Source organism: Corapipo altera, unplaced genomic scaffold (genome assembly GCF_003945725.1).
Source record: "Corapipo altera isolate COAL_440 unplaced genomic scaffold, ASM394572v1 22, whole genome shotgun sequence".
Lineage (NCBI taxonomy): Eukaryota > Metazoa > Chordata > Aves > Passeriformes > Pipridae > Corapipo > Corapipo altera.
The window spans coordinates 9,997,397-10,012,917 of NW_020884886.1; the positions used below are offsets into that span (position 1 = coordinate 9,997,397).

A 15,521-nucleotide genomic window follows, 5' to 3' on the forward strand; every position below is an offset into this window, starting at 1 on the left:
ACAAAACAAAACCAAAGAACACAAATAGTTAGTTTGTATCTTGTTAGCTTCCATTGTTCCCTTTTGTCTCGACTAATCTATTGCTAAAATTATGTCCTTTTCCTATTCTTGTACTTTTTTCTGCTTGTTGTTCTCTGTTAGATACGCTTCAAATTCTGTTTTAGTTCTCTCACTGCCAACAATTCTACTTTGTGGAAATTGGGAAAGGGCAGCAGACGATTCATGATGATTGAATTTACTGCCTTAAAAAATATAATTGGAAATTCCCCCAAAATATGAGAGATTCAACAACGTTTTTAGATTTTAACATGAAAGAAATCATTAGGTTAGGAAATGGTATATCTGATTTTTAATGTCCTTGCATGTTGGTCTTAATGGTGTTTCTGTACTATGCCTTTGAAAGCAAGAATTTCAAATTTCTCACATTTTTTAACATAGTTCTGTGGAATTCTGTGTTTGCAAAATTGAGAAAACAAGCGCCTCAGCATCCAGACAAGGCAACTGCAGATTTGAGTCTTGATGTCAATGCAGCTTCGAACACAGCATCTGGTTACTTCTTCTGAGGAAAGAAAGAGAGTGGTCCCATTGTTCCTTTATCCTGCTCAGCTTTTATAGGAGTTGCAGCCTGATTTCTTAAAGTCATTCAAGCATTGTGATTAGATATCCTTGCTAAGGTGGCACAGTCTGGCAGTCTGCAGGAATACAAAGCAGGATACCATACAAAACCATAAAAAATAAAAAGGTGTTAAATCTTGTATTGACCAAGTAGACAACTAACACAACATCCTCGGTAAAGGAGGAGTTTGGCTTAGTTTTGTTCCAAATGAAAACGTCTTGTGACAGTGCTCTGCATGTTACTGATAAGTTACTACAAATTTCAGAAGAGAGTTCCAAGCAAATTAAATTATTTCTGAAGGACCTGATGTGGATTAGTCTTTGTGGGGGCTTTTGTATCTATTCTGAAAATCCTTGTGCTGCCCCATACTGCTTTTTACAGCATGCCAGGGCTTAAGGAGTCATCTGGGTTTTGGGCTGTGCTTGATGTGGTGACCTCAGGTGTGAGACTGATGTTTATGTCATCTTCCCAGTCTCACGCATTCAGAAAGCCTTGGACTTCTAAATCAATTTTTGGTAAACAGTTTTTTACCTTGGAGATTTAATAGACATGCAAATCAAATGAGGGGCTGAAAAAATGGTTTATTCTTCATTTAATTTAGAAATAATGTTGATAAGGAAAATTACCTATTTTCACAGGATAAATGTGATTGGTGAGTGTTTAGACTTCTAAATACAACTGCAGTTTTGGCCAAGTGGTTCATTTTTCAAGTTAATGACAATTTTATGCTATTATTCAAAGAAAAAATGTAATGTGATTTTTATTGTTGTTTTGTATTTCTACCTCCAAATACCTTGGCTCTTGAGCTGTCATAAGCCAAATGTGTTTCTTCCTAAAACTTATGATCTGAGTGTCTTTATATCCTGGACATCTTCAAAATCCAGAGTTTGAAGTGATAAATTTTTATAAAATTCTCCTTTTGCACAACTTTTTACTGTCAGCTTACAGGTAAATTTGTAGAAAATAGATATCGGCTACCAATGTAAATGTGTTAAATTAGAAAACAAATCCATCTCCTCTCACTGGATGTTAGGATGGTGAAACACTAAACTAGGCTTACTACCTACAGGGAATTGTCTTCACAGCAAGGACAAAATTTAATTATGTCATGCAGTCATAGCTTTTAAAAATCATATGTAGATCTCAGTAGCCTGTTATTTCAGCCACCTTGAGGGATACAATTATGAAATACAGTAGAGTTTTGCCATTCATCTGCTGGGATCTGAAAAACCTTTATTAACCAGTTGCACATTATATTACAATCTAACATCTTTCACCTGTACTTTCATCCTGTTTTAACAAGTACATTCTTTGCAGGTGGTCATATTAGACTAAATACTAACAATGTTGATAATTATCTTGCTTTTCAATTAATTCAGTATTTATGTGGCTATGAAAACTTTCCAATCATGAAGTCATATATACATATATAGTAGTCAAATAGGACAAGAGAATATGCTGTTAGTGGAAAAAATCACACATGAAACCCCTCTGTTGAGTACCAGATGTCGCCTTGATGGCCAGAATTTATGAGTCATTTTGTTCTAAAACCTGGTGATGTAAAATGGGAAAAATTAAATAACAGATGAATGATAATTACAATTCAATAAGCTGTTGGACTCTATGAGAACTGAGTTAAAACCTGTTGTTCTCTAGTGATTTTTTTTTTTTATTTAACAATTTTTATTTACCAATTGTCATTGGTAAATAGTCAAGAACTCAGATAAAAAATCTCAGATCATATACAAGATTTCTACTAGAAAAGCTCAGGCATGTGTGCCATCCAAGTTGAAATCATCTTGAATTTACCTAATCTTAACCAATTTGATGTGCTTTGCCAGGGTCACAGAGAGCAAGTTTTTTTTTAAAAAAGGAGAAAATGGTAAAGGAAAAAGTCTGGTCAAGATAACTTGGATGCAAAGTTGGGATGTGAGTAGCTCTCTTGCATCTCACTAAAATAATAATTTCTCTAGAGATTTATAATATGTTTTCCTTGTTTTTCCAGTAAAGACTAGTGCATTGGCATTGATAAACCCCAGACCAGAGAGGCTCTAAAGTGTGTCTTCCACATAACCATTTAGAGAGTCCCTCTTGCCTGGAGCAAATGGAGCAAACTGCGGTTTAAATCCCTTTTCTGAAGCAGGAAGAACTAAATCCTAACTCTCTCAAATCAGAATTACTCTCTTGGATAACATGGGGTTTCTCCCTGTCAAAAAGAAAAATATTAAGTCTGACTGGCTTATCTCCCTCAAAACTTTTATATAGTTAATAGGAAAGCTCCTGACAAACTCTCACTTCACCCAACTTCCCAGCTAAAGTTGAACTGTAAAGTTCTTCAAGGAGCGAATTATATTCCTGAGATGGAGAAATGTGAATTCATTTGTGCACATCAAATCAAAGTCTTGTTAACTGAGGATGCTGAAAAACCATCGCCTTCAGTACTTTCAGGTCCTTGGCAAGGATCTGGACATGGCAGACCTTAAGCAAAAACACAAGGGATAAGAATGGATTTGTTTTTAAAGGAAACTGGGGGCTACTGCACTTGAAGCTGCAGCTGCTACCCGGAAAACCCCTGCTCTGGCAGTTGCTTGATGTGGAATATGCCAATAATATGCTGGGTTTCTACTTTCTAAGCCACCTAAATAAGTCAGCCTCGTAATCAGCTGAGCTTTTGAATGGAGAGATGCAGGAATCTCAGAGGCAGAGCTAAAATTTCAGTTCATTAGGAAGATGAAAGAAGAACTGTTTTCTTGTAAATGATACAAACCCTCCAGCACCATAACAGCACTAAAACTGTTCTGCTCTAAATAATATGAAAAATAATAAATGAAGCCTGCACTTCGACTGGTCTGATGGTCTCTCAGCTTCTGTGGCCTCCCAAGCCCCAGCCTCATACCACCCTCCTTAGATGTGTGTTTGGGGTCAGAATTTAAAGTCCCGATGGGCCCACCCAGAGTAAGATTTTGGGCAGCGGTATTTGGGGTCAGTATGGACAAACATACAGTTTCCTCTTCCATACCCAGAGAAAACTGAGGTTGTGCTTTATGAATGGAGTAGTTTAAACCTGCGACAGAATCTGCAAATGTAAGCCCAAAGCTGTTTGCAGCAGCTACTGTTTGGGAACAAACAAGAATTGGATGGGACTGACCCAGACTGCGTTTGAAGCAGAACTAGCTAAGTAGCTAATAAGGTATACAAGGTTTCTGGGTCATCATCGCAGCACCTCAGGTATTCTGCATCTTTATATACACCATTTCTTCCAAGATCTGTCTGTTCCTTTCTGAATATTTCTGTTGCAGGTGTAAACTACCTCATGCATTCACCCATGCCTAAAGACCTTAAATGTCTGCCTTTTAAAATAATTCCCTCTCCAATACAGACACAATCTATGTACTCACTCAGTAGCCTGAAAATGCTCTCCTGCTTCACCAGGTGCCAAAAACTTTAATCTACTCTTGCCTTGCTGCCCAAACCTCTGCCCTCCTTAACAGGGCGTGTGTATGTGCTGTCACTCCTTAAAATGTAATGCAGAGAATGAAATATAGAAAATACATCTGTGTCTCCCCTTATTTTCAGTGCCCCTGCTGGGCCACTCCATAACAGGTAATTAGTCGTCACATCTCGCTTCACCCCGTGGAAAGAGCTGAAGGGCCCAAATGCAAGAAACCAAAATGCGCAAGATGGTCCAACAATTTGGAAGGGTAGTTTGTCAGCGCAGACATGAAAATCCTGAAATATTAATAAAATTAACCTTTTAAATTTGAGGAAGCCAAACACAATTCATCAGGAGAAGCAATCAAAAATTGCTTTAGTTTCCTGGATACAAAAAACCAGTTGTGTTGTTGGTGACCTGTGTGTGAGATACTCCCCAAGGAAAAGGGCGATTGGCAGAATTAGACATCAGTCACAGGAGGTGAAAGAGGAAGCTGTGAAATGAAGTAGATGGAACTGAAGCCAGATGTGAAATTTTGCATTATTAATAAAAGAAAAAAAAAAGTGGATGTAAAGTTACTTGATTGTGTAACTAAAAAACAGGTGTTTCCAAGTGTCCCTCTTTCAAAAGCCCTCCCCCCTGCTATCTGTGATAACTGATCACACAGGTGGAGAGAGTCTCACAGACACAACAAAGTACTTAAAAGCACTTGCACAAATATGTTCCTCTAGAGAGGACCAAGGACAAATATAAGTAAATAACAATTCTTGGCAGAGAAGCAGAGCCTGAAGTTGTACAGATGGCTACTTTTGAGCCCACAGGCACAGAGAAATAATATCAAAGTTCTTCAGTTTGTTGCATGAAGTAGTAGATTAGAAAACATTATTCAAACTAAATTTGGAGGAAGTGCAGACACAATATGAATCAGTTATAAAATTATATTTTGGTAAGTTTATATTAATTTAGAAACATATTGCTCTTGATAGAGGTAGGAGAATGATTGAACCCACAAGGCATTGTACCCTAAGCAGACACATAGGTTTGAAAATTATTATCTAGTGAAGCCAACTGGTAGCACCAAGATGCAGAGCAGGCTGCTGCTGTCAGTCGTCAGAGTGAGGACAGGAGCTCTGTGGTGAAGAACAGCTTTAGAAAAGTGAGCTGGAGGTGGGGCAGGAGAGGCAATACCTGTTTCCTCATAGCAGAGATTACTTTTTAACTTCATTTATAGGGTGCTGGTGCAGAGTAGTTGTTTCAGTTACTGGTAACTATTAAATGCAAATACCAGTTTGGAAAGGGGGTTGGTAGTGAGGGTTTTTTGGTTTCTCTTTTAAATAATCCCTTGTTTCATTAGGTAGTTGTTTTTCTACTTACCTGACTGCAGTTGGGGTTTATGTTTTCTGAAACCTTCGTCACTTCTAACTCTGTCTGGTCCCTTTAGGCTGCCTCTCACCATGCCAGTGGTACTAGAGGTAAGATTTGTGTTGGCTGGTGGACAAGACGTGGAGGTGCAGCTCTCAGCAGGTCCCATGGATGTGCAGTGTTCTGGGTATTAGGCTTTGGGACAGAGGAACACAGGTTATATTGTCTTAGCCCGTCAGCTACACTAGAACATAATGTTCCCATGGCAGTGTGGTTTGAACTCCACACGTGAGAGCTGCCCAGCTTGTACAGGTGTAATGCAGTACCTCTGCTGCCAGCAGTGCTGTGCACGCTGCAGGTTCTCCGTGGCCCTGAGAGCTCTTCTCTGTCTGGCTCCTCTGCTTGGGGCACACTGCAGAGACACCCAGCTCTGCTTGCCTGGCCTGTCCTGCTGCCAGAATCCCTTCAGCAGCAGAACCCTTCTCAAAGCCTGTAGAAAAGAAATTAATTCCAGAACAATTGCTTTCTCTGCAAATCTTCACTTTCCACCTTTCCTGAGTGCTTTTCTACCCAAAATGAGGTTTGCTTTTGCCTTCTATCTTACTGCCTGAAGAAACTTTTCTCTACCCTTTCCCCACTATGTGCCTCTTTCCCATACATGGCACATCTGCCTTTTCTTTACTCCTGAGAGGATCAGGAGCCCAATCCAGTCTTAAAAAGCATTTGGAATGGTTTTCACTCTCCACAGACCAAGATCACATTGTCCCTTTCTCCTCACTATAACTTCCCCAGCCCTACCCTACTCTACAAGGCCAAAATGCTTCCTGTTCACCTTCCTTTCCATTCCTACCCCAGCCCTATGTTTGGGCTCTGCAGAACCATGTTTCCAGCTGCAAGTTCATCAGAGTCAACTTTGTCTTCAATTGCCATCTTCCTAGATATTCTCTCGTCTACCAGTTATCAATCTCTTACAGATCCCACAGAAGCAGCATTGGACAAAGCTGCTCACCTGCAGCTTGCTCTCTCTTCCTTTCCATCTCTATGCAGCCTCTGTCCTTGGAGGCTTCTCAGTCTTGGCTTCACGGTGTAGCAAAGAAAGTCTATCCTGGCTTTAATAAATATTGGACAAAGCGCAGTAGAGCAGTCACCTTGGATGTTGACAAACATTTGATGTCTTGTGGAAAACTCTGCCTTTCAACAAACATTCTTTGAATTTCCACCAACTTTTACTTTTCCCGGCTTGAAAAGGAAGTAAATAAATGCAAAAGGAAAAAAAATGCTTGAAAAATACCAGGGAACACAGAGCTATGCCTGACAGGCTCTTCTGGACTGTATTGTTTTGCTTCAGTTAGTTGACAGTATTTAAACAGGTTTCCTATTTAAGAAACATAAGGGCCCTGAGATACGTTTTCTGGATCCTTCTCCTAGATCTGCAATCTCAGTGAAGCAAGTGCTTTGATATTAGGAAAACTTTCTTCTTGTTAAAACTGCGCTGTGAGAACCTGTCTTATAGTTGAAAATTTGCTTTAGTCACTGCTGATTTTCTTGTAACTCTCATGAGCACTGACTGGACAGCAAATAAAAAGCTCTTTGTCTTCAAGATGCAGCAGACTCCTTATCCTAAAACAACATCTGTCCTTCCCCCTGAGATGGTCAGAGCTACTTTAAATCAGTCATAGCACTCTGGGAAGCTAGAAGGGACATGATGCTGGGTTTTCCAAAGAAGCAAGAGCTGTGCCCTCTCTGATATGATGAATTAATATCAGTGCCATAACTGTAGTGTTCTTTTTACTACTTGTGTATGGACTGTGGCAGGAACATCTTTTGGGATACCAACAGAAAAAGCAACTCCAAAGACAGTGTCTTAGGTGACACTACTGTCCTTACATTCCTTTACAACGATAGCAAGCCAGTCACAGCAACACTGCCAGATGTCCCCATGAGAATGTGAAACAGTTTCAGAGCAAGGAGCAGCTCTGGTTGCTCCACATCTACCTGCAGTTTAGCTATGAAATCCTGAAGATCTCAAGTGATAGAAAACCCATAGCAGGTTTGTAGGAGTCAATGCAGAGTTCCCAGCTGGCTGGGCAGTTCTCTCTTGGGTATTGTCATCTGTTTAGTGGTTTCACCTTTGTGTGTCATTCCTCACTTGGCCATGAGTGAGGCCTCTTAGCAGTCACTAAATATTCTCAGAGCAAGGCCCTGAGCCAATGTCCATTTAATAATAGTAATAAAAAAATTGTCTCTGACAGCAAGCAAAGAGCATGAGCAGCCCTTCATCTTTCCTATGGATTTAGGTTCTGTATGTGACTTTTCTTCTTCATCCCTGTTTTTTAACACTGGTATTTGTATGACATTCATGGGAGTTATGCAGTGATTTGTCCATTGTTTTAAATCAAACTTGGTGTATAAGTTGCATTTCTTCATTCTGTCAGGAAATATTTTTTTTAATTCTATTAAGAAATATTTTTTTTAAATTTTAGTAACTGTCGAAATAGCAGGACATTGGTTAACTGGTGTTTACCCCATAGGAAATGATTCCTGCTTGATGTTTACTACCAGCTCATGCTAATGAGTATGTTTTGTTCCCATCTCACCATACAGTGGGACAACTGTCATCTCACTATCTCAAAATGAGTGCTTTTTGGACACAACTGGGAGTGGAAGCCAAGAAAACTCTTGATGACATGGTTATCTGTGAAGATGCAGAAAAATAGCTCCTAGCAGGGATGATTTGCCATTAGGCAAGCAAAGCAGGAGACTTTCAATCATGAACATTTCCTTTGCATTTTTTTTTCCTTTGGGAGGTGCCCAAGGCAGCCTAACAAGCATTGCAGAAGGAAAAAATAAAAATGTGATGCTAGAAATGGGAGATTTTATACACCACTTAGAAAATCTGGCATGTTAAAGATATACATTACTATGCTGGATGTAACCTATGAGAGAAGAGCCAGGGATGGGTTGTGAATAAAAAGCTGAAGCTGTTTAACTGAAAATTAATAATTCATATAGAAAAGTGAACAGGAAAACTGGTCAGACGGGAAGCAAACTGCTGACCTACATGCACACCTAAGTGAAGTGTGATTTGGTTGATCCATGTTATATTTGGAGTGAAAGAGCAAGATATGTTATTCAACAACCAAAAAAAACAAAACACAAAAAAATCCACAAAAAATCACCAAACAAAAACCAAACAAAACCCAACCAAACAAAAAACAAACAAACCCCAGAAATCTCAACTTTCATTTCCTACTCTACCATTCTGTCTCTGATGCTGTAATAAAAAGACTACAGCCTCTGCTTTCACATAATCCTTACTCAAAATCAAAACCATTGTTTTATCTTTCTTCACTTGCCTTTTGTGAATAGGCATCTTTTGCCACTAGAAACTTTCAGTTTAGCTCAATATCCTTTCAATTTAGACTGAGCAAAAAAAAGAGGCATGTTTACCAAAGTCTGATAAACAGAAGTAAGTGTAGTCCTTGAATCTGAAACCATTTTATGTTTTTGTGTTTTGATTTGTATAAAAAAGCATCAGTTGTGGAAAAATGGGTATCTGAAAAACTAAAGGTGAGTAACTGTTCAAATCCTCTTAGCATCTAACTGAATACTTCCAAGATTACTGCTTCATGAGGAAAAGAACATTTTATAAACTGCATTCACCATAGTGATTGTAACGTTGCAAGGTGGTTCAACTGCAGTCAGTAAATGCATCCCACATTCTGGTCTGGACATAGTGTCTGGTTATCTGACCATAGATTAGCTTTGATTCAGAAACACTATCAAGATTATACCATGTGCTAACATGACTCTTCTTCCAGATTTTGATGGCAGCCTCTATCCATGAGGTCCCACAAAAGGCAGCTCTCTCCAGATCTGCCTTCTGCCCTATGGCTGTGGACGTGCTCTGAGCAAGTGCCTGCTTTTAAGGGAAATCCTTCTAAATGCTGTTAACAAAGGTGTGTGTGTGGGAGGGTGTTTATTTGCTATGGTTTGGCTGCAATATTTCTGTATTTTATTGTATTATTTCAGTATTGACAGATCCTAAAATCATCTATTCCAAGCCAGGAAAGCATCCTGATTAGCCATGTGGTGCAAGGAGGTTGCACCATCCCTGGGCTTGGAGGCAGGAGGAGCAGGAGGGGATGGAGGAGCAGGTGGGACCCTGGACAGCCTCACCACCTTACCAAGAAGGGCTGGATAGCATCCGAAAAGAGGCCATGAATCATGTAAGTAGGTGCAAACCTTAGTGACTCTAGTTCCAAGTCCACATGCAGCTTTTCTTCAAGGGCACTGGTATTTTGCCTTGACAACAGTGAAATATCTTTACTTTGACCCATCACTAAGTCTTGTATTTAGCAGTATTTTAAGGCATTAGTCTTAAAGCATGCCCTAAAAATAGAGGTTGTAAGTAATAGTGACAGAAGCAGCAAAGGAGGGTTTGGATGCTATTTAATGCTATGTTTTTGTTTTCTGAACTAGTGCATATTTCCTGCCCAAGCGTGCCAGGAGCTGGTGTTCAAAAGGGATGATGTGTGAACTCAGGGTTATAAGGAGCAATTGCAGAACTGTTGTGTTGTGGGCAGGATATATTGCTTGGAGCAACGTATTTCAGGAGTCTGTCAGCCAGAGATGATAGGGAGAAATGAAGACAAGAGTGCTTTCTGGGAAAGTAAATTTGTGAAGGAAAATAAACCTGCCAAAGAGGAAAAAGTCATCTAGTAACCTAGAGACTGGGAAGCATACAGGAGAAAAAACAGATGGTGTCATGCAGCTGAAAGAGATAAGAGAAAGACAAAGGGAGGAAAAAAAGTGGGAGTCAGGAGAAAGGGAAAGAAGATAAAAGCTTCAGAGATTTATGGGCAGTGTACACCTGAAATTTATTGGTTCTGCTACTTCTGGGAAACAGTTTGCTTTTAGGAACTGCTCATTGTAGAATTAAACTTTCAGGATAAGATTTTCCCCCACATCCCCTGTAAACTACTGTTAAAATAAGGAGATTTCGTGGTCTCATTTTATTTTGATATGTTTATTCCACTCACACTTGTTGCTGAAGATACATTTTCACTGACATCAGCATCTTAATTAAAGGTACTGGGAGGATGACATGCCTCTTTAGCAATGAAAGGGCAACATTTGGACCCAGGAATGACTTCTGCAATGCACAGATCAGGGAAAATGGTATTAGGATGCAGAAAGACTGAAATTTCCTGTGGTAGGAGACCAGGGTAGAAGAAGACAAAATGACTGGATTGCAATATTGCTTTTTAAAATCTTAATTCCCAATTCTTGCTGGACTTTGGCCTAAAGCTTATGGCTTTGGGAGCTTGATCAGAAGAGTTATTGTGGTGGTTTAAAAAGAAAATAGGTACATAGGGGGCAACAGAGGGGAAAAGTGACTCACACACAGACAGGCCTTACACACAGACAGGCCTTGGACAAAAGGAAACGTGTCTGCTCTGACACATTTCACCCCTTCCCTAATTGTCTCCCAACCACCACTCCATCAGGATCTTCTCCTGCCTCCCTCATTTCATCACCTCCAAATTGTGCTCCCTGATAGTTACAAGCAGGGAATCAATCAAAAAGTCTGCTCCTTTCAGCCACAGGTACTGGAGGCCACAGGGGGCTGAGATCTGATTAAGGCATTGTTGAAAATAGCTATTGCCTTTCATCTGAAACCACTATCCTTGGGTTAAACCAGTGGGAGCAGGTGAACGATGCACGTCCTGTTACATCACTCTAAAGGTATCAAAGAAACTACATCTACAAAAAGGAATTTGCTTTTGAAAGTGCACACAAAGCTGTGAAGGCAGTTGTCTTGCTATACAGCACATAGCCAGTAACAGTCACATCCAGTATATTATTAAATTGTGAGGGTTTTTTACTTAAACAACAGTTTTTAAACTATGACCTGTAATAGATTCAAACTTTCAAATGGCATAAGATACTTCAAAAACATGTTTTCTGCAGTTACTGTTCCACATAAATCCCAAAGCAGCTAAGTTTATTCTTTCAGTTTCAACACAGGACAGGTTTGTAGAGGGGCTCAACTTGCATCCTTAAGTGAAGTAAAATTTTCATTTCATTGTTATGAATTAAATCCCATAATTTAATTTGTTGGGTATTTGCAAAAGGTCAGATCAATGTCAGTTGTCTCACCACTGTTCCAGGAACAGTTCTACTTTATTAACGTGGCAGGCAAAACATTGTTTCTATGGATTGGGCACAAATAGTGTTGAGAATTTTTTTTTTTAATTTCCTGTCTGTGGACAAGCTGAATGCAAAAAAATAATAGCTAAAGTTGTGTGCTAAGTTGTAAGGGTAAACCATTTCAGGCAATAACTGCTTGCAGAACATGGATCTGGATGACTGGAACTCACAGTATATTTCTAATTTAAAATCATTCTGTAAAGAGAACAGATTTTCCTGATTAAAAACCTTGAGAGTGGCTATATTTAATATCCACATCTACATTCCATGCTGTGCTCAAATCTAATCTGTGTCTAATAACAAGGGTTTTTTAATGATACTGATTCAGCTAGAAGATAGAAACATCTCCAACAGGATATTTTCACAAAACAAAATAAGTGATATAACTTCTCCATCTGTGTTCCACGGAGCAAAGGACATGACACCAACACTCACCTGTGTGCTGCATAGCAAAGAAACTGAATTCCTTGCTCAATCAAGCACCAATAATCACAGCATTCAAAGTTGGGGTTTCTTCTATGCTGAGTCTGCTTACAAGTATGGATAGCTGCAGAAAATAGTTGCTTTAAAGTTTAGAAAAACCATTTTCTGACAAAGTCTTTCAGCTCATTATGTCTACTCTTTTTGCCATTCTGCACCTGATGGCTTCTATATCCATGTGGTCAGTGCTGCCCCTGGAGTGACTGTGAATGCATTTGTGAAACGTGTGACAGCCACAGGCACCGACCTGCATCTGCAGTCCTGCATCTTTTGTAAAACACCTCCTTGCTTTATCCCAAGCTTTATTCCTGTGCTACCCAGTGTGACAATTTCCATGTGAGACTTTGGGGCTCATCTAAGACCCTGCCACTTGCATGTGTGGGTGCTTACAGCTGCACAGAAGAAAGCCACTTCTTTGTGCTTGTTCTACAGTGTTTATTTAAAGAAAAATGCTTAAATTAGGTGAATTTATGTTATTGCCTGAGTGAAGAATGCATTCCATCCACAAAGTCACCAACATTTATCTTATTTTATTTTCATTTTATTAAAAAAATTATTTTACATAAAAGTATTATTTTCACATGGACAAGCCCATGCTCCTCAATCCAGAACTTCTGTGAGTGTGATGCCAAAATTATCTTAACATGTATTAGCTCAGCTAAAATAATGTGAAAATATACTACAAATATAACAGAAAAATTTTTTGGTTATAATGCATAGCTCATGAAGACTGCAATACATGTATTCATGTTTGAGGAGAATCTATTAGCATCCTGGAAATTTTAGGAGATACTCAGAATTCTAGCTGAACACTGAGCAAAACTGTTGATGTAAAGGACATCAATTTTTACAATGAAATTTATGGTAAACAGAGCATCTTCTAAGGCTTTTTACAAAGTCCTTTATCTTCACAGCCCTCTTCCTCCTTTGTACTTTTGAAGGGAAAGTGATCTAACACTCAGATAGTGATAGCATCCATTTCCCATAGAATTCTCACTGTGTTTACTGTCAACTGAAGTGTTTCATTAACTCAGAACTAAATCATGTTCAGCTGATGCCACAGTCACTCTCCAACACCAGATGATAGGCTGCTTGTTGCCTCCTCTGACACAGCTCAGGGTGGTGCAGACACAGTCATGTGCGTGTAAGAACTTTTGGAGAGTGAAGCCCCTGTTGTCTTCCCCTCCTCTTCATCACCAGCCTCTCCCCGTATGGCAGGGGGCCTCTGCTTTGCACAGCAGGTGAAAGTGGCTACAAAGCCCATGCGGAAACGCTTGTTCATGAAGCAGTATATGATGGGGTTCACACAAGCAGAAGTGTAGGACAACAAGTGTATGAAGGAGATGGGAGCCCCTGAGAGACGCTGGTCTGCTGAAGCGGTGTCGAACGCGCGCCAGGCATTGACACTGAAGATGGGAGTCCAGCAAATGAAAAACAAAACCACGATCACCATCAACATACGGATCACGAGTTTCTTGGCCATTAAGTTGGCAGAAGAGCTGTTGCTTCTCACCCTCTCTATCTTGCTGTGGCTCATAGCAGAGAGTTGTTTCAATGGCATTTTCCTTTTCCTTTTGCTTTTGTTGAGGTAGCATCCGTCTCCATCCTCGTATTTGGCACTGCAGGTACTTATTTTTCTTTCTGTACATATAAATTAGTGTTTAAATAGTTGGCAAAATATCTCTGAATGATGATTTAAAATAAAAAATGAAGCACGCAGTCTAAGTCTAAACAAATAACATAATTCATAGTTGGACAACAAAGGAAAGCACTGGCCTGTTCTGAGTCAGTCATGTTATCAGCTGCTCTGCACCCACTGTCTCCCAATATTCTCACATGTAATGTCTATACAAACTGATGCAAAACATGTAAGAACACTGTCGAAGTCCAGTGTTGATGGAAGATAGTTTTCAAGATGATATGCTTCCATTTTAATTTGACAATTTTAATTGTGGGGTTTATTGACAGAAATGGTCCTCATCCGTGGCCAGAAAAAAAACCTTTCATATTTCTATAATAAACAAATTAGAAATTTAATGTACCCTCCCCCAAACCTTTGCAAACAAGCCACAGGAGAGGTTTATTTGCTAGTGAGTAACAGAATAACTTCAGTCAACAAATGCAGCTGGCAAATTCATGACATAACTGACCATAATGTTCATTTTTGCAAATAGAAAGTTTTCCTTTTACTAGCCTCAAGATGACTGCTTTTATTTTCAACTGTAACTTAAAAAAACATCCCAAACCTGAGTGTATTGTTACCTCGTGAAGATTTTCTCTGGCTGGCATCAAATTTTATTCCTCTATAGAGTTCCAAAGAAATTAGGCCATATGCAACCATCATTATAATTCCAGGAATAAGAAAGAGTGTGAGTAGCAGAAAAGTGTACCTAAAGAATAAAAAGACAAACTGAGACCGGGGAACAGCATAAACCAGAAAAACTCCTTTTTATCCAGCTAAGAACTGGGGGAGCCTAGTCAGTGTTTAGTCACCATGCAAGTACATCATGTCTAAGTACTATTGCTGCTTGATAGTGCTGCTGTTTACTTACTCTGCCTGGATGTGTAGGACTCAGAGCACTGTCTCCCCACTCTTCTCTCTGACCCTGTTCTCTGTAAGCGACCGAAAGGATTCAGTTCTCAAGACGTTTGCAACCTCAGATTCTACTTCTCTGCTTCAGAGGACTTTCAAACAAATTAACAGGCAAGGCAGCACACAAAGGGGTACTTGTATGTGTCTGCATTTCTCAAAGATTAATCAAGGATTTCTCTGAAAATGTTAAAGTTTATGTATAAAGGAATGAAAGCACTATTCCTACTTAACATGACAGATGCTTTCTTTACAGTGCAGTCAGGGCTTAGCAGACCATAGTGTGAGAATCATCACCACGTTGGGTATCTTTCCTGTGACAAGGGAAAAGCCACGCAAGTGTCAAAATATAAGCAGCTTAAAAATATGGGTGTTTCTTTTTACTTCCTAAATAAGCATGATAGAGTGTAAAGATTTGCTGAAGGTTAATACTTGATTTTCCATAGGCTTAATGCTACCATGAAATCCTGTTTTCCACCAGATAATTATGCATTTGCTAACAGCCAGTTATGTCTTACCAAGACTGCTGAATGACATCACTTGGCCAAATGAGCCGGCACATATTGGCTGTGGTGTTGTTATACTTGGTAAAAGGTACCAGTTTGCTGTAGATTGGGTATGGTGACATGATAGTGAAGGAGACACACCAGGTAGCAGTAATCACTCTCAAGGCATGAGATTTTGTCTGCCAGACCCTGGACTGCAGCGGTTTGCAAATGGCACTGTATCTCTCCAAAGATATGGCAACCAGGTTGAATGTAGATACACTTACAGAGACACCTATATGTATAAAACAAAGAAAAAGGTTATTCTCTTGTTTTAAATGG

At 39.5% G+C, this 15,521-nt stretch overlaps 1 protein-coding gene across 2 annotated transcripts in view; it reads right to left on the reverse strand.

Moving 5' to 3' along the window:
- Positions 1 to 13,015: 13,015 nt before the first annotated feature.
- Positions 13,016 to 15,521, reverse strand: part of CCKAR (cholecystokinin A receptor) — a 34,233-nt gene continuing 31,727 nt past the window's right edge. For both annotated transcript variants that reach the window (XM_027642833.1, XM_027642834.1), the window contains exons 4-6: positions 15,213 to 15,474; positions 14,367 to 14,494; positions 13,016 to 13,745 (exon numbers count right to left, since the gene is read on the reverse strand). In XM_027642833.1, coding sequence (XP_027498634.1) covers positions 13,219 to 13,745; positions 14,367 to 14,494; positions 15,213 to 15,474 — 917 coding nt within the window. In that variant the 3' untranslated portion in view covers positions 13,016 to 13,218. The remainder of the gene's footprint in view (positions 13,746 to 14,366; positions 14,495 to 15,212; positions 15,475 to 15,521) is intronic.